This window comes from Piliocolobus tephrosceles, chromosome 6, assembly GCF_002776525.5.
Source record: "Piliocolobus tephrosceles isolate RC106 chromosome 6, ASM277652v3, whole genome shotgun sequence".
In the NCBI taxonomy this organism is placed as follows: Eukaryota; Metazoa; Chordata; class Mammalia; order Primates; family Cercopithecidae; genus Piliocolobus; species Piliocolobus tephrosceles.
This window is the reverse complement of record NC_045439.1, coordinates 129,683,322-129,705,582: the sequence shown is the minus strand read 5'-3', so window position 1 is coordinate 129,705,582 and position 22,261 is coordinate 129,683,322. Positions and strand designations below refer to the sequence as shown.

General features: G+C 44.5%; 1 protein-coding gene across 4 annotated transcripts in view; it reads left to right on the top strand.

The window, feature by feature from the left end:
- IGF1R (insulin like growth factor 1 receptor) overlaps positions 1 to 22,261 on the top strand; it is a 316,842-nt gene that overhangs the window by 263,149 nt on the left and 31,432 nt on the right. For 3 of the 4 annotated variants that reach the window (XM_023220870.1, XM_023220873.2, XM_023220872.1), the window contains 9 exons: positions 432 to 558; positions 2,150 to 2,388; positions 5,071 to 5,238; positions 5,784 to 5,988; positions 11,260 to 11,543; positions 12,919 to 13,055; positions 13,617 to 13,776; positions 18,686 to 18,788; positions 19,365 to 19,435. In XM_023220870.1, coding sequence (XP_023076638.1) covers positions 432 to 558; positions 2,150 to 2,388; positions 5,071 to 5,238; positions 5,784 to 5,988; positions 11,260 to 11,543; positions 12,919 to 13,055; positions 13,617 to 13,776; positions 18,686 to 18,788; positions 19,365 to 19,435 — 1,494 coding nt within the window. The remainder of the gene's footprint in view (positions 1 to 431; positions 559 to 2,149; positions 2,389 to 5,070; positions 5,239 to 5,783; positions 5,989 to 11,259; positions 11,544 to 12,918; positions 13,056 to 13,616; positions 13,777 to 18,685; positions 18,789 to 19,364; positions 19,436 to 22,261) is intronic. The other variant, XM_023220871.1, reaches the window with a different exon arrangement.

Sequence of the window (22,261 nt, the reverse complement as noted above, 5' to 3'; positions counted from 1 at the left end):
AGATATCCACAACTGCAGAATAAGTGTCATCGTCTCTCTAAGAAGATTCAGGGCAGCCTAAAGGCTCATCCTCACCCTACCAGGCCCCCTTTCATAGCCAGGATCTTAGGGATGGAAAAGAAAGATAAGTTCACCTTGTTCACTGAAGTTGCCCTTTGTTTTCGGGTTAGGAAACCCAGGTTCATGTCCAAGTCCCTGGGCAAGTAACCAGTGCAACTGATTGACCTAAAACAAAGGATGGAACCCTTGGAGCTCTGAGTAGTGAAATGTATGATTTCTTAGTGGAAAACGAGAAAGCCACTTAGGAAGCCCAGCAGGGAACTTAGCACATATAACAAGCTTTGGGGAAGGGGAAAGCAGTGCCGAACAAGACAGGTGCTTTTCAGAGACACATGAATCCCTGTCACTCACGGATGTACTCTGTGCCCCAGGTGAAAGTGACGTCCTGCATTTCACCTCCACCACCACGTGGAAGAATCGCATCATCATAACCTGGCACCGGTACCGGCCCCCTGACTACAGGGATCTCATCAGCTTCACCGTTTACTACAAGGAAGCGTGAGTTTCTGCTTGGGGTGATGCTATTCTGTTGACAGGGCTACGAATGGGGAGAGGCCAGTCTTTTGATCCTTGAATGGGTTGGCTCAATATGGGGAGTCAGCAGAGTCTTCAGGGAGAGCCACATCAAGCATCCCCACTTCATCCTCATGCACCCTCTCTGGCTGTCCCCGTGATGTCAGTCACAGCCAGTGACAGCCATGAATGGGCAAGTGTTAGCTTGAGGCCTGTCTTTCTTTAGTGAGTGATTAGAGATGTTTGAATAAAATAAACCCAAAGTAGGCAAAGCTTGTATTTTCCAGAATTAGGTCAGTCCAGACTCATAAAGGATGATGGAGGACTTCACTGAAATAATCGTTTCAGCCTGCTTACCCACTAGCCCTACCCCGGGAACACCCTGCAGGCACATGGCTCTCTTGTATCATCTTATTCCTGTCTCTCTCTGTGTGTGCCTCTCCCAAGCTGTGGCCCTCTGCTCTAGGTCATGAGCCTTCCAAACAAGTGAAGGAAAGTGGAGAGAGAACAACCTTCATGTCTTGGGCCTTTTGTGACTTCTCCCGGACTCTGTTGGGATGTTTTCTTGTGCAATCACATGACATTCACCCATCTAAGCAGCCGACGGTTGTTCCTCCCAACTGCAGCTCTCTTTGGTCTCCCTCTTCCTTCCTTTGCCTCCTGTACCCATGTGGCTACCCTGGTCTACTTAGCCATCCCCCTTCCTAGGTCCCATCTTAATCTCATAGTTCTCTTTCCCAGATGAGTGGCTTCCAAAGAGCAGGAACCAGAGGCACCTTATGACAGCAGCTTGTACTCTTTCCTCCTGCCAGAGCTGGGGTCCTATGAATGAGAAATGGGGTACTTAGGATTACTAGGCTTTCAGGGTTTGTACATAGGGGAACCCCTCATGATCTCCCATCATGACAGCAGACAGGGTTTTGTTAATGTTTGTTTCAGAAGCCAGTGACCAGCAGCTGTCCAGCCCTTTTATCTGATAAATGTAAAATATCTATCCAACCATGCATCTGTGCAAAAGTACTATATTCTCTTTGATAGTCACACCGATGCTTTGGCAATGTCAGCTGGTAATTTCACTAAGGACTTGATGCTAGTTTCTAAGGCAATCTGGAAACTAAATATTTGAGTATTATAAGATGCTGAAGCATCAGAATTGTTGATGAGCAATTTGAATTTTAGAAGCTACTTCTGTTTGTCTGTAGGAAAGTCATTTTTCTCCAACAGTTACCTTTTATCAATATCTGATATTTGCATTAACTGACTATGCTTGTTTTTTTCTTAATGATGGAAAAATGCTGCAATCAGAAGAGAGAAAAATAGTATTTACATCTGTTCTTAAGGAGCAGTAACTATCGAATCCTGGTAACTGTGGAACTGGTTTTTCCTGAGGCAGAGCATTCAATTCTGTAGTGCATGACGGGGGAAGCGCAGAGTCCAGTCGCTTCATTTTCTTCTTCTATAAAAGTCTAATTGATTAATAAAGAAAGTGTGACATGCTGGGCCTCTGGGGAAGATTTTTGAGGATTTTGATGTGAGAGCCCCGAACTTTCTCTAAACTTGATTGATTGTCTTTCAGACCTTTTAAGAATGTCACGGAGTATGATGGGCAGGATGCCTGTGGCTCCAACAGCTGGAACATGGTGGACGTGGACCTCCCGCCCAACAAGGATGTGGAGCCTGGCATCTTACTGCATGGGCTGAAGCCCTGGACTCAGTACGCCGTTTACGTCAAGGCTGTGACCCTCACCATGGTGGAGAACGACCATATCCGTGGGGCCAAGAGTGAGATCTTGTACATTCGCACCAATGCTTCAGGTATCCATGCCCAGACAAGCCCCCAGCATCTATGCTTCTTCACAAACTCACTGGGCGTGCTTATACAAGGTGTCATTGTAGAGTTACCAGTGAGCTATGCCTGTTGTCTTTCTTGTCAATACATAATACCGTGTTATATTCTTTTCCCCACTGCTAACATGTTAGGCTCTTCCGTGCCATTTTCTGGCCTCAGTACCATCTTCCATCATCCTGCTCTGTGCCTTTGAGCCCAGGTCCTCCAGAATGCTGGGCTGGTTTCATTGGAAAGCCCAGCCTGGAAACAGCCATCTTCGGCTGCCCTTCTTTCTTGTTTATTTTGATGTTCAATCCTCCAGGAATTGAAACCATGCTGATCTGTGTTCCACTTAATTCATGTGGCTCACTGGTTTTCCATCTTCATTCTGGAGCCTGTAGAGTTCCAAAGAGTTCAACAAAAGTTGAAAGATTGCAGATGTAGTATGTTGTGGATATTCAAAGTATTCACTGATGATGATATTCCTCCTTCCTCTATCTTTAGGTTCTAAACCACCTCATTTCTCAACTCCAGATCTGGAAACAATAAAAGCAAACATAAATATTTTCCAAGTATATAAAAGCTAGTTTAGAAGTAGGAAAATCCACTTCAGTTTTAAAGATGCTGATTGTTTTAGTCCATTGGAGCTTCTGTCACAAAAAAACAGCGTAGCCTGGGTGGCTTATAAGCAATAGAAATGTATTTCTCACAGTTCCAGAAGCCACAAAGTGCAAGATCAAGGCACTGGCAGATTTGGTGTCTGGTAAGGGCCCACTCCATGGCTCATAGATGGCTGTCTTTTCGTTGTGTCCTTGCATGGTGGCAGGGATGCAGGAGCACACTCTCCAGGGCCTCTCATAGAAGGGCCTGAATTCCATTCATGAGGGCTTCACTCCCATGACCCAATCACCTCCCAAAGGGCACACATCCTAATTCCATCACCTTAGGGGTTCGAATTTTGACATGTGAATTTTGGTGGGGGGCACATTCAGCCTATAGCACTGATAAACTTTATTTGATAATAGCCATTATTTTAGTGGGTAAGGTGTTTTTAAATACCCATAAGCAAGCACAAAATGAGTTTAAATGGCAGAGAAGAGAGTGAGAAGAAAATGCTGGTGGGGAAAACCTTTTGCTGTGCGCACCTGCTTCTTCCTCCCCTCCTACCCCATTTCCATGACCCTGTTAAGTGGCCACAGTCATGTCACTGGGTGAAGTGCTTATTGAAGAGAAATTGGCACAGGCTTCTGATCCTGGGTGTGGGTTGGTATAGCAGAGATTCAATGCAACAGAGTAAGTTTTTCATCTTAAAATTTGGGAGTAATCCCTGCCTAGCAATTCACTGTAGCATTTGGGAAACATAGGAATATCTGCTTATTGTGACAGATTCTCAAGAAACCTGCTTCCTTTCCACAAAGATGGAAACCAGGCACTGTACAAATGAGTCAGTTCACGACGTTTTGTCCTCTGTCCTTACACGCAGCAGAAACAGACAAGAACTTGGTCCTCTGCCTCTGCTTTTTTGTGACACCTATCATAAGAATGTATCTAGGAATGAGCTGTTTGTTTTTGAAGTACTTATTTTTGGAAACCCTAAAGTGGCTGAGCATCAAGTGGTTATGTTTTCTCTGAAAACCCTAGTATTAGTCATAACCTTTTTCCAAAGTATTATCCCTTAAAGATGTTCAGAACCTTGTGTGTATTGTATAACCTGGAGCACCCTCAAGCTCTCCACCCTTTTCAAGTTTGAAAAATGGCTTAGGCAAACATGTTGCTTAAGCGATATCCAGCAGAGGTGTCTCGTGCGCTTTGGAAAAACCATCAACATTGATGCTTTTTTGTGACCCAATAAGGACAAGATTTCAGTGGTTCTGGGATGCATTTGATCTTTATGCACACTTCAGCTCTGGGTTTGGGTTCAGGGGTCAGCATAAGTAAAGCTTGATCAGATAACTATGATTTGCCTATAATCAGCATTTATTCTGCTGGTAACAGAGTCTTTTGCTTGAAATGAGGCTTCCATGCATTTGCAGTTTTAGACTGCTTTTCAGAGTCATACCTCACTCATTGTACTGAAGGATGCTTGTGGAAATGGTGGACTTCCGTGTTCTTTACATTGCCTCTTCGCCATCCCTCTTACACACAGCTGTGACACGGGCATGCACACTCCTTCACACACACAGGCTCTCCAGCCCCCTTTCCACTTCCCTCTTTCCATTTGACTTCATGACATTTTTATCAGAGATTCAGAATCTCAGATGAAATCCAAGTCAGCCTATTTTACCAGTTGTCGAAACTGCCGGAGTTCAGCGCTGTGGAGAATGGCAGTTGTAATAAATGAGAAATACCAGGTGTTTGAATTAGCTGTAGATTTTCATACTGTCTCTTCTAACTCTGCTTGTGCCCCCGCAGCCTTTTTCCATTTACAATTCAGTAATGTTTGTTTTCACAGAGATTATCTGAGGAAGTAAATTATAAAGAGAAATGTTGGCATTTAAAGTAGTACTATTTCAAAATAAGGTTCACTTTTCACTTTGTATTTCATTGTTCATTGTTATTTTCTTATCCAGGTCAAACTTACAGTTTCCTGTTGGCTTGCACAGAGTATCTGATAGCCTGAATCTTAAGTTCATTTCATTTTCTGGAATGCTCTTTGTTCCCCTTTGCAGTTCCTTCCATTCCCTTGGACGTTCTTTCAGCATCGAACTCCTCTTCTCAGTTAATCGTGAAGTGGAACCCTCCCTCTCTGCCCAACGGCAACCTGAGTTACTACATTGTGCGCTGGCAGCGGCAGCCTCAGGACGGCTACCTTTACCGGCACAATTACTGCTCCAAAGGTAAAGGTGCACCAGCGGCCTGGACGGAGGGTGTGACCGTTCATTCCTGTGGTTTGAATGTACCTGAGCCCTAATATTATATATATCAGATAACAGTGTAGTTCTCCATTACATACCAGCTATCTTTTTTTTTTTTTTTTTTTTTTTTTTTGAGACAGAGTCTCAGTCTGTCTGTGCCCAGGCTGGAGTGCAGTGGTGTAATCATGGGTCACCGCAATTTCCGCTTCCCAGGTTCAAGCAATTCTCATTCCTCAGCCTTCCGAGTAGCTGGGATTACAGGCATGCACCACCATGCCTGGCTACTTTTTATATTTTTAGTAGAGATGGGTTTCACCATGTTGCCCAGGCTGGTCTCAAACTTCTGACCTCAGGAGATTCCCCCGCCAAAGCCTCCCAAAGTGCTGGGATTATAGCCTTGAGCCACCGCATCTGGCCAAGACCAGCTAGCTTCTTGATTAAAGGTGCTGAGAGCTATTATTTTTCTTCACAAGCATGTATAGTGGCTTTCATTCCCACTCTTGTTTTGGCTTTTCTTTTCCGAGAAGACAAAATCCCCATCAGGAAGTATGCCGACGGCACCATCGACATTGAGGAGGTCACAGAGAACCCGAAGACTGAGGTGTGTGGTGGAGAGAAAGGGCCTTGCTGCGCCTGCCCCAAAACTGAAGCTGAGAAGCAGGCCGAGAAGGAGGAGGCTGAGTACCGCAAAGTCTTTGAGAATTTCCTGCACAACTCCATCTTTGTGCCCAGGTATCGAACTCATGTGAAACTTCACTTGGCAAAACCCACTGCTCAGGTGGGTTCTGTTGCCTTTCTCCCCACCAGGTAATGTGTAAGTCAGCAGCTGGGAGGTACGATACAGTAGCCATTGAGATGGAGCCATAAAAGATGACAGGTTCGGTGAAGTGAGTCCCTGTGGAAGCCAATCATCCCTGAAGGGAACAGGGACCAGGGCTTGGGTTGCTGGGGCCGCCAATGTGACAGGTGCTGCTATCTCAGCCACAACCCCCTACAGAGAGCAGGTGGGCACCCTGTGGTAGAGGCAGGGAGGGGAAACTCAAAGAGTACTGAAATCCGCTGCCTGGTGAGAGGAAAGGCCAGGATTTGGGCTCATCTCTGCCCTTCCCAATTCTCTCTGCCGCCTCTCTCAGCCTGACAGAGGAGGAGTGAAGCAAGAGGGAAAAACATCAGAGTCTGTTGGAAGGGGCCTGACTTCAAAACGTAGCCAGGCGCCGCAGGCATCCTTTACAAGTAGGTTTAGGAAGCAGTGTAGGGAGACAGCCTGCAGTGACTGTTTATTCCGTGGTTACTCTGCCTTTCAAAGCAACACAGCCCCTGCCCCAGGGTCTCTGCTCCTTTGCTGTGGTCTTGGTTTCTGGGGAGTGGGTACAAAAGCAGAAGAAAGTAAATGTTCATAGTAGCCAAATCTGGAAACAACCCAGTGTACATCAACAGGTGAGTGGCTCAACAAAATGGGCTCGAACCATACGGTGGAATATTATTCAGCCATAAAAAGGGAGGGAATTTCGATCCAGGTCACAACACAGATGAACCTTGAAGACACCATGCCAAGTAAAACAAGGCCACACACAAAAAGACAAATAATGTATGATTTTATGTTGTGTGAAATATATGGAAAGGGCAAATGTATGGTGACAGAAAGTAGATTTGAGTTTACCAGGGGATGGGGATAGAGTGTGGAAAGGAGTGGGAATTATTCCATAATTGATAGATTTTCTATTTGGAGTGATGAAAATTTTTGGAAATAGATGATGATGATAGTTGTACCATTCTGTGAATGCAATTAATGCCACTGAATTGTACCCTTAAAATGATTAAAATGGCAAATTTTTGTCTTACATATATTTATTTTGTTTTAAAATTTTTTATTTTAACACAATAAAAAATGTTAAACAATTTTTGTTTTCCTTTCAAAAAAGGATTAGCCCAGTAGTGTGTGGGAAAAGAGATGGAAGCACAGTGGTATTCCCTGGCCCCCTCTTCATGTAAGATTATAGTGCAGATTTTGGAAATGACCTCATGCCTGAAAACTAGGCCAAGGAGTTGGATTTAAATCAGCATGGTACCCATGAGTTGCCCACCTGCAGTCCCCACGGTGCTCCTGCTGCCAGGACCCCACCCAGCACGTTCCCTTCCCCTCACTGCCCCCAACCCTGAGAGGAGCCTGTAGTAGCTATTTGTTCTGCAATGACTCTGCCCTTGTAGACTTTCTTAGGCTGTAGCAACAAATGGTTTTTAAAGTGATTTTTTTTTCTGCCAAATGACCTTTTTGATATTTGCAAAATGGTTGAAATAGCTGTTTCACTTCGAGAAATCAGTAAAATGAGAAATAAAGACCGGTTAGAACTGGAGGCACTATTTCCTTTTGAGAGTGAGCCTCTTCATTGCTTGGTGGCTTTCTTCCCCTCCCCTCCTCTCTCGAAGTTAAAACCACCAGAGCAGCTGGACGTGGTGGCTCACGCCTGTAATCCCAGCACTTTGGGAGGCTGAGGTGGGCAGATCACAAGGTCAGCAGTTCGAGACCAGCCTGGCAATGTGGTGAAACCCCATCTCTACTAAAGATACAAAAAATTAGCCAAGCGTGGTGGCACGCACCTGTAATCCCAGCTACTCGGGAAGCTGAGGCAGGAGAATTGCTTGAACCGAGGAGGTGGAGGTTGCAGTGAGCTGAGATTGCGCCATTACACTCCAACCTGGGCAACACGGCAAGACTCCATCTCAAGGAAAAAAAAAAAAAAAAACACCAGAGCTGTGAGAAGGGCCTGCGAGCCCCTCATGGCCTCTCGCATCCTGCCCCGCTGGGGAAATCTTCCGCCTGCTGGTAGGTGACAGGGCTTTGAGTGTGAGCCTTGAGGTTCAGTGCCCAAGGCCATTTTCTTATCCAGGATATCTGTGTATCACTGGTGGTTCCTAGAAAGCAGAAAGTTTGAGGACTAGAAAGATTGCAAAAAGGTGTGGAAACTGGAACTCCATGAGGTTTGGTGACTTCTCCGACATCCTAATTAATTAAGAATCGGTCTGGGACCTGGGACCTGATGTGGTTCCCACACACCAACTCTCTTTCCCTCCTCTTCTCCTCCATTGCATTGCTTCTCGTGGTGCTTTCCACCTAGACCAGCAGAGGCTCAGCTTGTGGCAGCTCCTGCCGCCCGCCATGTGGAAGGATGAATTTAGAGTGTCCCAAGCAGGCTGGGTGGGAAGTCTGTTTATTCTCTGTCAAAGGCCATTGGTTATGTTGCTGTCTTGTTCCACCAACCAACAGGAGGTTCAGGTTGTGAGTCAAGGTTTTGGAAAGATTTTGCTGAAAGGCCCCTTGCTTTCAGTTGTAGTTACAAGGCAAGACCTGTTTTTTTCTCATCAGATGTGGAGCACAAGATTATGTGATGTGTGAAGGCAGAGCTGCGATTGACACTGATGTTATTAATGCACAGCGTTGGTGGTGTTGGGTTCAAAACAAGTTTCCTCTATTCCACTTGAGAAGTGTGTTTATCTGTCCCCCCAGTCCTTCCTTTCTCTCTCCTAAGACAAATCCAACTTACGATTCTCCTTTTCATGGATGTATATAAAGACAATATTTTGTTCATGGTGAGAGGCCATACTTTATAAGAAGTTAATGTTTGTTTTTTGCCTCCTACTGAGTTCTGGCGGAGTTAGGTGAAGGAGTGTCCAGCTGACAGTATGATTGAATCATAAAGGCTGGCTTTCTGTCTTACAAGTGAAATGTCCGAAAATGGATTTGATTTCTTTCAATTCATTCTGAGAACAATTTATTTGTGGGATAAAACCAGTTAAGTAAGATTTAGTTCCTTATAAATTGTCCAGAATATCCTGTATGTTTTGAAGTAGAGTGGAAGCTAGAGTTTGTAAAACTAGTTTCTAAGTCAGTATTTGGCAGTAAATGCCTTTCTTTGACTACTGTCTTTATTTTGTAAATCACATAGTTTGGTTTAACTAGCTAAAATGTTGACAGATGTTGGAAAGTAAAAGGTTTTCCAATAGGGCTAGGTTGTATCATGGGGTGGAGTGGGGAAAGTTGGCAGTAATGTTTGCTGTTGGGCACACGATTTGGAAATGTAGTTGTTTACCAAAAAATGATGTATGGGCCATTGTGCTTCCCCTATTCCTGCCTTCCAGATAATGTTCTGTATCACCTCCCTCCCCTTGTCACTGCCTTGATGTCATCAGCATTGAGAGCTGTGCAATCCCTGAAAGTGTGGTGTTGATAAACAAGTAAACTACTGAGTATACTTAATGATGTAATCCCAGTTAAACGTGGTGGGCTGGGCTAGGAGAGGGGTTTTGACACAGAATTATTTTGCAGCACATCAAACTTAAGCAACTTCTGACAGACACAAGTGTATATTGTGTTGGTTTTGAAGGAAGGGCTGGAAATTTGTTGATGTGTTGACAAAGATTTCCGTGGCAGTACATGTGGTTTCTTGTGTTTTTCCCTTCCAGGAAGCTTGGTTAGCTGGTTGGTTGGTTTGCAGAGTGTGAGGATTGTGGATAATCAGCCTCATGTCCTTACCCTTCCTTCCCCTTCCCCAGTATTGTGAAAGCAAATGTATATGCCCTGACCTTGTGGTTTTCTGCTTGCTGGAATGAGCCTATCTGTGTTGGGCAGTTTATGCCTTTGGTGGGACCCCCATGTGTCACTACACAAAGAAGGACCATGTTTTCTTCAGGGGAATCCGTGGGCTGAGAAGACTAGGGAACCAGAGGCCTTTTCCCCAAGCCCCCTGCTCTCTCCTTCCCAGGTTCTGGCCTAAGGACCAGCCAGAAACCTGCCGAGCGTCAGCTGAACCTGCAAGTGGCTTCTGGGCTGCTCCGTTCCCTGTGTGAGCTTTACCTCTCTGCTGCTGCTGCCGCGCTCTCCCCTCCATGGCACTGATGAGCTTCCCATGTTCTGGACTTTCTCATTTCCCTGGGCAGATGGAATGCATCCCATTTACTCCCTGCTTTTTGCCTATTCCTAAGACCAGTGACCCCAGCCAAAGGCCTCAGCCCTGTTTTCTCACCATTGGTCCGTGGCTTACCTGAGGGTTGCCCTTTCTCCATCTGGGTGCTCCTCTCGTATTGTTTGTTTTTGTTGGTTCCTGTAAACATTAGGATTCTGTTTTAAGGTTTCTAGGGGGAGCCACAAAGCCCATTTTTTCATATTTGACCAAAGCAGCAATTAGAGGGTCACACCCTCATGCCTCATCTGCCCTTTTCAGTGTGAATGTCCTTTTTGTGATGACTTTATGCACTCCCTTTTGCTTTTCGGTTGTTCCAGTCCCCATTCAAATCCATGACGAAGACTCTGCCCTCTCATGGGCAGGACCTTGGTGAGGCCACAGGCGCTTACTGCTGAGTTGGGAGGAGGCCTGGGTGTGCTTCAGGGACCTGCAGAGTGTAGCAAGCACAGATGCTTGGGGTTGGGGGTGGGCCCGCAGCAGAAGCCCCCAAGAAGAGACCTGAGGTCCGTGGAGCTGCTTGCTGCTAGGCTCCAGGCATCTTTATTTCCACAGTCAGAGCAGATCCAAGGAGCCACCACCATAGGCTTTCGTATCCCTCTGCTCCAGGTCTCTGGGGCCTCTGCCACACACCTCACCTCTCCCCTCCTGCCCTAATAAATCTTAGCACAGCTGGTAGGTTTGCCACCTTTAATGCTTAACCATAAGGTCTGTGACCAGATGGCTTGAGTGTTCTGATGACACAGCCAGGACTGCCTGACCAAGAATGGCAGAGACACTGTTTGCCTCTAGGTAAAATCGAAGAACCGCTCTGAGAGCCAGGGGGTGGGGGTGAGAGTCTGTGTGCCCATTCTGACACTTGCAGAGTAGAGAAAGCAAGATAACGAGGAAGGACATCCCCATGTTATTCATGCATTCTTATCCAAGGGGGCTGAATAGCTCCTTCTATTCCATGGTTAAGATTCTTCTGTTACTCTTACTCAAGTCATAGAAAAGACGAAAGAGGTAAAAGCACTTAAAAGCCACATTTATCTCTTCCTTGCAGACCTGAAAGGAAGCGGAGAGATGTCATGCAAGTGGCCAACACCACCATGTCCAGCCGAAGCAGGAACACCACAGCGGCAGACACCTACAACATTACAGATCTGGAAGAGCTAGAGACAGAGTACCCTTTCTTTGAGAGCAGAGTGGATAATAAGGAGAGAACTGTCATTTCTAACCTTCGACCTTTCACATTGTACCGCATTGATATCCACAGCTGCAACCACGAGGCTGAGAAACTGGGCTGCAGCGCCTCCAACTTTGTCTTTGCAAGGACTATGCCCGCAGGTACGGTATATCCAGGTGGCCCCATTGCCACCTTCCTCACAACCTAGTGGAGAAGATGTGTTTTATGGACAAAGGCCATGACCCTTAGACTCAGGCCTGCCTGCTAAATAATGTGCGACCATTGGCAGGTGGTGTGGTAGACCAGCTGCCTAGGGAACAGAGCCCACGCTCTTCTAGTGACACCACTCCCAGCCTGGTCTCTCCGTGGAACATACTGGGAGCAGGGAGCTGTCTGCGTGGTCCACCCTCCACCTGCTACTCGGTGCACATCGTGCACTCCCGCTGTCTTTTGCCCCTCTTGCGCACAAATCGGGTTGCCCCCTCCTGAGCTCTGACATATTCAGAGATGTCTCCAGTTAGTTGCCTTGATCCAGAGTAACCATTGCCCCTCAAGATCAACTCCTGGAGTAGCCTCCAGTCTTGCTTATTTAGCCTTTGGCTTTCCCTTGTTGTTAGACACCGCCTGTCACTCGGGCATTCATCTGTCTTTGAAGGTGGGTGCCTTCAAAGACAACAAGAACTGCCGTGTTCTTTAGGAAGCCTCAGGCGGTAGGAAGAGCATAGAGGTGATAGGAGTTTGGGGCTTGGGGTCCTCCTCGGTGCAGTTCTGGCACTGAAGACCATTGTAGCATGCCTTGAGGCAATCATCAGGCTCCCTGCCTCAGTTTCCTTAGCTCTCCCAGGAGAGACATAGTCAACTGACCCGTCAGGTGCCTTTTGCAGCTGTAACTTTCCGTGACCTTTGCTCATCACCACTTTGTTCACTGCTTCAAGAAGCAAAAAGCAAGAAAGGAACCACCACAAGGTCATTCAGCTGCTGGTGGAGTTGATGCCAGCAGGGAGAGCTTGCCCTGCTCTCAGCACCAGCCTCCCAGCAGCTTCCTCACAGGCTGGGCTCGGGGCCATCCTTTGTGCCTGTGTAAAAATTGCAGTTGCCGTGTGTAGCCGTGGGCCACGGAAGGTCCCTGTCACAGCTGGCAGACCCCGCGCCCTGCTTCTGCTTATTCAGCATCTTTTCAGGGCTGCTTGTGTTTGATGGCTTCACAAAGCTTTCTTTTTTCAAGTGGTAGGCACAGAAGAGAAGAAAGTTACTTAGGTTGCCAAGATTTTCCTGCTGTGCTTGGCAGCAGGCTTTTTTTGTTGAAGGACTGGGGAGAAAGGAGGATCTTGTGGCATCTTGAGACGTGCAAGTTGTGGGGTTGGTGTGATTCTGAATCCTCCACTGTGTGTGAGCAGCCTGCTCAGGGGCAGTGTACGTGGCTGATCTCCATAGTCCTGCCCGCGTGGATTGGGGGGTTATTCTCAGGTCAGCCCAGTGTTGGCCTCCCTCCCTGGGAACCCAAATCCAACTTTGTCACTTGTTTAAATTGTACAGAAGGAGCAGATGACATTCCTGGGCCAGTGACCTGGGAGCCAAGGCCTGAAAACTCCATCTTTTTAAAGTGGCCAGAACCTGAGAATCCCAATGGATTGATTCTAATGTATGAAATAAAATACGGATCACAAGTTGAGGTAGGACTGGGGCCGTGGCCTGTGCCCGCATGTATGTATTTCCATCCATTGACAACATATGCTACCTGACTGCGCAGGATACCTCCTGGTTAGCATAGGAGTTAAAATAATAAAATACTTGCCAAGCTGGTAAGGATTTGGGTCTTTCTACCCACTCCATACTCTCTAAGGAGTCCTCCATAGAGGGCAAAGAGCCTTCAAGAAATGATTTCATTATATAAGATAACCTTGTGGCATAGGCCAGATCAGTTCTAATAACTGATTATCAGATCTAATAATCTAATTATCAGATCTAATTATCAGATGTAATTATCAGATCTAATAATCCTTCTGGAGTTCTTGGTTACAAAAATGTTTGGTTAAAGCTTTTGGGTGTACTTAAAGCTACCTGAAGACGACCTTTTAAGATTTGATTTCTTTCTCTTTACTGATACTCGGGATCATTGTTAGGTGGGAGGTCATATCAGGCAGCTGGAGTTCCCAGTGTGGTGAGTTTAGTTGGCAGGCCCCAGATTTCTCCTGCGTTCATGGGATATTGACATGTATGTTTTATTTCCCCAGGATCAGCGAGAATGTGTGTCCAGACAGGAATACAGGAAGTATGGAGGGGCCAAGCTAAACCGGCTAAACCCGGGGAACTACACAGCCCGGATTCAGGCCACATCTCTCTCTGGGAATGGGTCGTGGACAGATCCTGTGTTCTTCTATGTCCAGGCCAAAAGTAAGGCATGTGGAGGGAGAAGAAATGTATAAAACTGAAAGCAGGGTGGTCCAGGATTAGGACAGCCTGAGTGTTTATGGCCCTCTTATTTTCTGTTAAAATAGAGTTGGCCAGCTTTCAGAAGGATCATGCTAAGGTGCCGGCACGTACCAGCACTTTGTGTGAAAGCTTGGGCGGGGCAGGTGGTGAGCTTTGGGCACCTACCTCATGTGGCAGGAAGGGAGAGGAACTGAGCCTCTCTTTTGAGGTGGTGCAACCACTGAAGAGCCAGAGGAGACTGTTGCTTTCAACCTGGCTTATATTCAAAGACCTTTCTTTTTCTTTCTTTCCTTTTTTTTTTTTTTTTTTTTTTACAAAAGACATTTTATAAAGCATTGAATTGACCATTCCACCTCCTACTTGGTCAGTAAAACTAGACAGGGCTCAGATTCAGGGCTTGAAGTCCTAAGGGGTGAAAGGAACTCCAGAGGTCATCTGGTTCGGCCTGCTACAGGGCAGGAATTTCCATGGTAGCATCCTAGACCCGCCAGTGCCCTTTTAAAGCCCCCATATGCCTTGGAAATGTACGGTGCTCACTCTTTGGTGCAGAGACGGAGGAATGTGAGTTTATGCTCAAGTCATTAACAAGAGAATTCTTAGGCTGTTCTGTGTGATGACTTCAGATTTTAAAACAAATTATAAGATGTATAAGTACAACAAGAGCCACATATTTGTTGTTTGACCAACAAAATTTAATATTTTGGTGAAATTATTTCTGTATTGAGTTTCTGTTATTTCTTATTAGAAACCCAGTTTTTAAGATTATTTCATGTTCATGGAATGGAATCAAATTTGGCATAACACATAAAATAGCAATGCAGCCTTGCTTAGTGGTAACACTTTTGGGTCTAGTGGGCTGATCTTTCCTGGTGTCCACATTTCTACTACTCAGATCTGGAGTTACGTTAAAACATGCACTCGGCCGGGCGCAGTGGCTCACTCCTGTAATCCCAGCACTTCAGGAGGCCAAGGTGGGCAGATCACTTGAGGTCAGGAGTTTGAGACTAGCCTGGCCAACATGGTGAAACCCCGTCTTTACTGAAAATACAAAAATTAGTTGGGGACGGTGGTGCAAGCCTGTAATCCCAGCTACTTGGGAGGCTGAGGCAGGAGAATCTCTTGAACCCAGGAGGCTGAGGTTGCAGTGAGCCAAGATCATGCCACTGTACTCCAGCCTGGGCAACAGAGCAGGACTCCGTCTAAAAAAAAAAAAGAAAGAAAAGGAAAAAAAAAAAAACACACACTCAACAGGTCCAGCAATCTCACTTTCTAGTATATTTCCAAAGGCAATGAAATCGGTATGTCAGGGAGCTCTCTGCACTCCCGTGTTCACTGCAACACTTCGCAATGGCCAAGACATGGAATCCATCTAATGTCCATCACTATGTACATGAATGGGTAAAGAAAACCTGGTACATACACATTATAGAATACTATTCTACCATAAATTAGAAAAAAAATGTCATTTGTGGCAACCTGGCTGAACCTGGAGGACATGATGTTAAGTTAAATAAGCCAGACACAGAAAGACAAATACCACATGATCTTACTGATAATGTGGAATCTAAAAAGTTAAGCTCATGGAGAGTAGAATGGAGGTTACCAGGGCTGAGGGTGAGGGAGCAGATTTGGGAAGATGTTAGTCAAAGGATACAAAATTTCAGTTAGAAAGAATAAGTTCAGTAGATCTTCTGTACAACATGATGACAGTAATGATGTATTCTTAAAAATTGCTGAGACAATAGATTTTAAGTGTTCTCACCAAACACACACAAAAAATGTGTTGTAATACATATGTTCATTAGCTTAATTCAGCCGTTCTACAATGTATATACATATTTCAAAACAATATGTTGTACATGATAAATATGTACAATTTTTATCTGTGTATTAAAATTAATTAATTTAAAAAAAAAAAAAAAAAAAGAAGGTCTCCAGTAGTCACCTGGTCAGCACCCAGTATTCTAATCTGTTTGTGATATCTGAAAATCCTAATACAGCAAAAGTAGGATGGGGGTGAATAGAACTGCAAATCTTGAGCCAACATTTTATGTGCCTGGCACTGTTCATGGGTTCAGGTTTTTAGAGGTAAATGGATGTTTAGGCAGATAATTTTGTCAATTAAAATAGTCAGAATTCTCCCATCTAGTCCAGTTAACCTAGTCTCACCAGTTAGTCTGTGCCAGTTTTGCAGCGCCTAGGACCTTCACAATATTCCTGCAACCTTGTCCAGAGTAGTGGCTTGCTTGCTTTCTCTCCCCAGCCTCCTTCCCTCCTCTTTTTCCTCCCTTCCATCTTCTAGAAACAGAGCCTACCTAGTTTAGGGGTCTGTGATCTGTGAAACAGCAACCTTGGCTTCTGGGGTTGAGTGAACTCAGCTTGTTTTTGTGACATGACATGTTCCTGTCTGCCTATGCTGCTCCATTTTTAACCTTGTAAGTGCTAGGATGCCAGTGGGAAATCAGGAGTCCTTCTGATGGAATTTTTCCAGCAGATATTATTGCATACTGCAGGGAAATTGAATTTACGTGCTGGCCTTACTGTTGAGAAATTTTTCCTTATGTCAGACAAGACTCTGTCCTACTACAGTTTAGTCTCATTTCCTCTTATTTAATCCTCAGAGGATATGGAAGGTTTGGAAGCTTTCAGGCAACTGCCTGCCTTTTAGGAACTCCTTGTGTGCCTGAATACTATTAAATTACTCCTCAGACTTCTCTTTTCCAGATGAAATAATCTCAAGTCTTTTGGCCTTTTCTTGTAGCCCAGTAACATACACCAATTTCCCAGCCATTTAATCATTTTGTTCTTCTCTGGATGTGTTCCAGTTTCTCCATGTCCCTCTTGAAATGTGAAACTCAAAAAGAACACCATACAGCCTGACCAGTAGTGTAAGTGATATAAACAGCAGGCCTCAGTGGGGAAGAAAGAAAAATCTGCCAGCATCCCCTTGGTAATGATCACCTGTGAGTGTTTTGAGGAATTATAAAATGCCAGAGACTGCATCCATTTTGAGAGATACAATATCAATAAAAATATCTTTTTTCTTCGATCAAAATACTTCTAATTTTAAAAATTAAAACAGCTTTAGTAGTCTTTAAAGAGTAACCATGATCACAGTTTTTAAAAAATGGCAAAATAATCATTGATAGGGAACTTATGATTAATGTTAACTTGATCCCCAGTGATTCCAAGCCCATTTCCGCATAGACATCTGTGTTTGGATGTCTCACAGAGGTCTCAGATTCGTTGTGTCAAAACCAAAATCACAGTTGTTGCCGTCAAAAGGCCCCTTCTCTCCTTTGCTGCTTAGCTCAGTCAGTGGCCTTGTAATCCATTCGTTACCCAAGCCAGGAACCTCACAGCATCCCTCACTCTTCTTTCTCTCCAGCCACCCCTTTTTCATTCCAACCCAAGCCTCATGGATTCTGCCTGTTAAATGTCTCTGGAATCCAGCCATCTATCACCACCAGCACCGCCACAGCTCAGACTCCAGGTCACTCGCCCTGGGGGGATGGTATGAGCTATCATATTGTATGAGCCTCTTCCTGGGGCCATGACTTACCAAGCCAGATCATCTCTGTGAGTCTGCCTGGTGTATAGACAAGGATTGGTGACTTCTTTGTAGGTCTGAACTGGGTAATGCAGAGCATGCCCAGGAGACATGGCTTGTACCCCCAGTTCTCTAAGATATGACAGTGCCTTCTCTTACTGCCAGATCCCTCAGTCTTTCCTCAGCACAGCCATTTCCCTGGAACTCCAATCTCATCAGTTCACTGCTGGGCCTGAAAACTTTCACTGACTCCTTTTAATCTGCAGAATGAGGTTGAAACTGCTTAGCTTGGACAGGGTCCCTTATGAGCTGGCCCTGACATCTCTCCAGTATCATCATTTTCTAGGAAAGCCATTTCCCCCCAACCCCCAAGAAAAGCATATCATTAAGAAGTTTTCCCTTGGGGAGGTTCCCTTGCCTCCCTTCTCTCCTCTCCTTTCCTCTCTGAATCCTTGCCATATGCGAAGTCCACTTTTCTAGTTGTCATGCTACCTGTTGACACTGATTTCCCATGTCCCACAGAATGTTTCAGGGTGTGGGTCCATGTCCCTGGTGCCCAGCCAAGCATCTGCCATACAAGTGCTGGTTCTGATGATCAGTGGTCTCTGTGGTCTTAGTCTTGTAACAGGACTCAAATGTTTGCAGCAGCATTGGAAAGGGGTGCCATCCGGTGCGTGAATGTGTGTGTGTGTTTATTTTAAATTGTCTATGGAACTATCTCAGAGATTAAGGCTGGCAGGACTTGATCTATACATAGATGTAGACTATACATAGATGTAAGAATTTCTGTTCATTTTATAAAAATGAATAGAAATTTTCATTCTATTTATTAGAAATAGAATGCTTGCTGCTGCAAGTATTTGAGTCCTTTTACAGGTGTGAGATCACAGAGACCCCTTACCACCAGAACCAACACTTGCATGGCAGATGTTAGGCTGGGTACCAGGGACATGGACCAAATCCTGGAACATTATGTGGGATGTGGGAAATTAGTGTCAAATGTATGCATTTTCACTAACAGTCATTAAACTGCATGCAAAGATTATTTTTCTTCAGTCTATCATTGAAACTATTATGCCAGAATATACTGTACTTTAAAAAATGAGTTTATGCCTCAGTCTGCACGTATTTACTCTTTTTTCAAATAATTGTTTGCCATGTTCTATTTCTGACACCATTTACCTTCAGGAATTCTTATTGTATGATGGGGAATGAATGAATATACAGGCATTTTTTTCATACTTCTGACTGAATGTGAAAAAATGAAATGAGCAGATTCTTCACCTGGTGATATTTATCATTTCCTCCTCTTTGCTGCAGCAGGATATGAAAACTTCATCCATCTGATCATCGCTCTGCCTGTCGCTGTCCTGTTGATCGTGGGCGGGTTGGTGATTATGCTGTACGTCTTCCATAGAAAGAGGTCAGTGATGTGCAAAGTTATGACACTTTCTGTGACTACGTGGGTTGATGATTTGAATGTGAGTGAAGGTAATCTTTTTGAAGATTTCAAGGAAATATTTTATGGACTGGAAAACCTGATTTTCCCATCAAGTGTTCTTCCAGGAAAAGAGAACCTTTTCTAATGATTTTAACAACAGCCAAAATAATTTTTTGATAGTACAGACCTTCCCCTGGCTGGCTTCTCTGGTACACAGAACTGCTGCTGGTGCATGCTTTTCCAAACGTGTTGCACTAGCCCTCCCAATCAAATAAGCCTTTTTATTTCCAATGAAGTAAAGAAACAGATGTTTCTTTAAAAGCTCTAATTTCAGGCTACTGAGGAAGCCAGAAGATGTGTTAGCAAATGTCTGCTGGCCCACCCAGGCCTGAATTGGGAGTGTAGACAAAAGCTGCTGTAAACAGTGAGCTCTCCCCATTCTCTTCTGCTGATACTGTGTGAGACAGAACAAATGAAACTGTTGTAGCAAAGATGAAAGTATATACAGAAATGTATGGAGGTGGGGTTTTGTTAATGTAAATTTAATATTTTTGACAGAAATAACAGCAGGCTGGGGAATGGAGTGCTGTACGCGTCTGTGAACCCGGAGTACTTCAGCGCTGCAGATGGTAAGAGTCCGGGCCACCAGCATTGCTAGCGTGCAGGGGAGGTAGATTGGGAGCTTTCAGGAGGGTTGCTCATTCGGGAAAGGAAGGAGGTTTGCATTATTTTGAGCTACCTTTGGCCTTGGACCTGTCTTCATTAATATTTCTTTTTTTTTTTAATCAAAGTTTTTAGCAGTTCAGTGAATATATCAAAACTTGTGAACTGTATGGGGTGCCCCAAGGAAACACAGGCTTTAGAGATGAATGTGGCCAGCACAGTAATCAATTTATTTAATTGCTTGAGATGTTATGCTAGAATGAAAACAGCTTTTTAATTGTTAACATCTAGTCAGAGGATATGCTGCAGCTGACAAAACAGTCCTTTTAAACTAGTTTCAGCTTGAGTATTATCTCATTATAATTGTCTTTGATGAATTACAGCTCCGCTTCTTTTTTAATCGTGGAATTTTTCTGTCATTCCCTTCGACTAGGGTTATACACTCATGGCTCATTCACGTTCCCTTTGGTAATAACTAATGAGGGCCATTCAGTTAAACGGCTGGGAAGATCTGACATGAAAGTTGGGTGATCCTCAATGGTTATTTCCTTTTTTGCTCTTTTCTTTCTAGTATTTTTATATCCAGACCTTTTGAGTGAGTCGGATTAGAGTGAGGGGTTGGTCATTGAGTCCAGTGATACTAGGACCCTTAACTGGCACTTTGCTAGGGGCTTTTACAAACACCATCCCATTTGTTTCTTAAACCCCTGCAAAGTGGGTTTTCTTAATGCCCATCTGCAAGTGAAGAAATGAGCTCCCGAAGAAACTTGTGCAGGGTCACATAGCTAGACAGTTGAGAAGTCAGGAGGAGAATGGAATCACTGCGGAAAGGGCTGTGAGGTCCCCTGGGCAGGCAAGGAACTGGCCTGCAGGAGGGGCTGGACCGGATTCATCAAATGAATAAATAAGTGCATGATGTTGAGTGAGTATGTTTAGAGGAAAGAGTTTGCTGTCTTCTTGCCTCGGGAGAAGTGAAAGTAGATGCAGGAGATGTGAAATAAAGAGACATGATTATTGTAATTATTGTGGTCAAATGAGAAAACATAAGAAAATACTTTGATAATGTGAAAACACTGTTATACTGTGTAGGGTTTTACTATGGTTTCTTTAATCATTTCTAATTCAGTTTATGGTAACGTCAATCAAAAGCAGCCGCCTCTGAATGGAAATCAGGTGCAGAATAATAAGGACATTATTTCTGTCTACATAAAGATCTCACAAAGTTGGTTTCTTAATAGTAGTATATACATGCATACATCTGTATGTTTGTGTATGTAAGGCAGAAAGAACATTCTGGACGGATGCACACCACACTTAAAAGAGTTGTTACTTGTGGAGAGGATCTTTCCCTTTAAAAAAAAAAAAAAAGCGAGATGTGGTTGCATGCACTTGTAGTCCCGGCTACTCAGGAGACTGAGATGAGAGGATTACCTGAGCCCAAGAGCTGCAATGAGCTAGAATCTCACCACTGCACTACAGCCTAGATTATAGAGCGAGACTGGCTCTTAAAAATCAAAATCCATCAAGAAGATAGATATGCATTGTTTGTATAAATAATAGCTTCTAAAAAAGAAAAAAACAGGAAGGGAGTCATCCCAGATAATGGAATTGACAGAAACAAGCAAGACCACTTTCCCCCTCTGTGAGGGTGAACTGTGACCGTACCAGGGAAGCTACTCTGCTTTGAAATGCAGCACTAGAGGTTGGTGTGTGTAGTTTTTGACTATGACGTGTCCAGGAAGAGAAAGCATCAATACAACAAAATCAGATTCTCATGGTGACTTTAATTCACATTTTGTGTCCTTCTAGAATGCTTTCATGATATGTCTTGGTACTTCATTAAAACAAAAACAAACATTGCCACCCATGCCAACAGGTGCGAACAGTGTCACCTTATTTGAACGTAATTTATTCGGCCTTTGACAAGCACCTTATAGCCAGTATCCTCAAGGGGCAACAAACAAAATGACATTGCAGTTCAAAAGTGCTTTAAAAACTTGTTTTTCCCAAAGCTAATCCGCATGTCACCATTCTCCAGAGTACATTGAAAATCCCCTACAGGAAAGTGCTGATAACATTGAGCACAGAAACCACTCCTGGCTGGTGGCGCTGGGGACTGCTGCTTAAAGTCAGAGCTGCTGGGTTGAATGTAGAGAAAAGGATTGAGGGTATTGACTTCAGAGATCTCCCAGGGAATGAATGTGATTGGTTTTAACTCCATGTTTTATGGCAGGCTAAATAGTTAATTCTGATTAAAAGCAAGCCTGGATTCTCAGAGATAAATGGCTGGAGACAATGAACTCTTTACACTTTCTGAGGGGCATTGTGAAGAGCCTTATCTCCTGGGTTGTCTTGTATACTTACTCTCCTCTGACAAGCACCCACCTCTTCTTCAGGGGTGCAAGCCACCTATGCCAGCTGGAGGGCAGAGTTCCATTCGTGAAACCCTTGAGACATATGTACTGTAAAGTACAAAAGTATAGGAAAGAAAACTGAAGATGATTAATAAAGTTCATATTGGGCACCCCTCAGAGGTCTAAATTGATGGTGCCCCACCTGGGCCTAATGTATAATAAACATCTGTCCTTTTAGACATCACTTGAGGGTCGATAGTTGGGATATGGAGATGTTGGGATACAGTTATTAGCCTCTCACATCCAGCCACAGGCCCAGGGTCAGCATCTGAAAGCATTAAAGCAAAAACAGGCACCATCTCCACTTTCTTTCTGAGTCAGGACCACCTCCTTCCCACAGTCAGTGTGTGGTAGAGCCTGGTGGCAGGTCCCATCAGG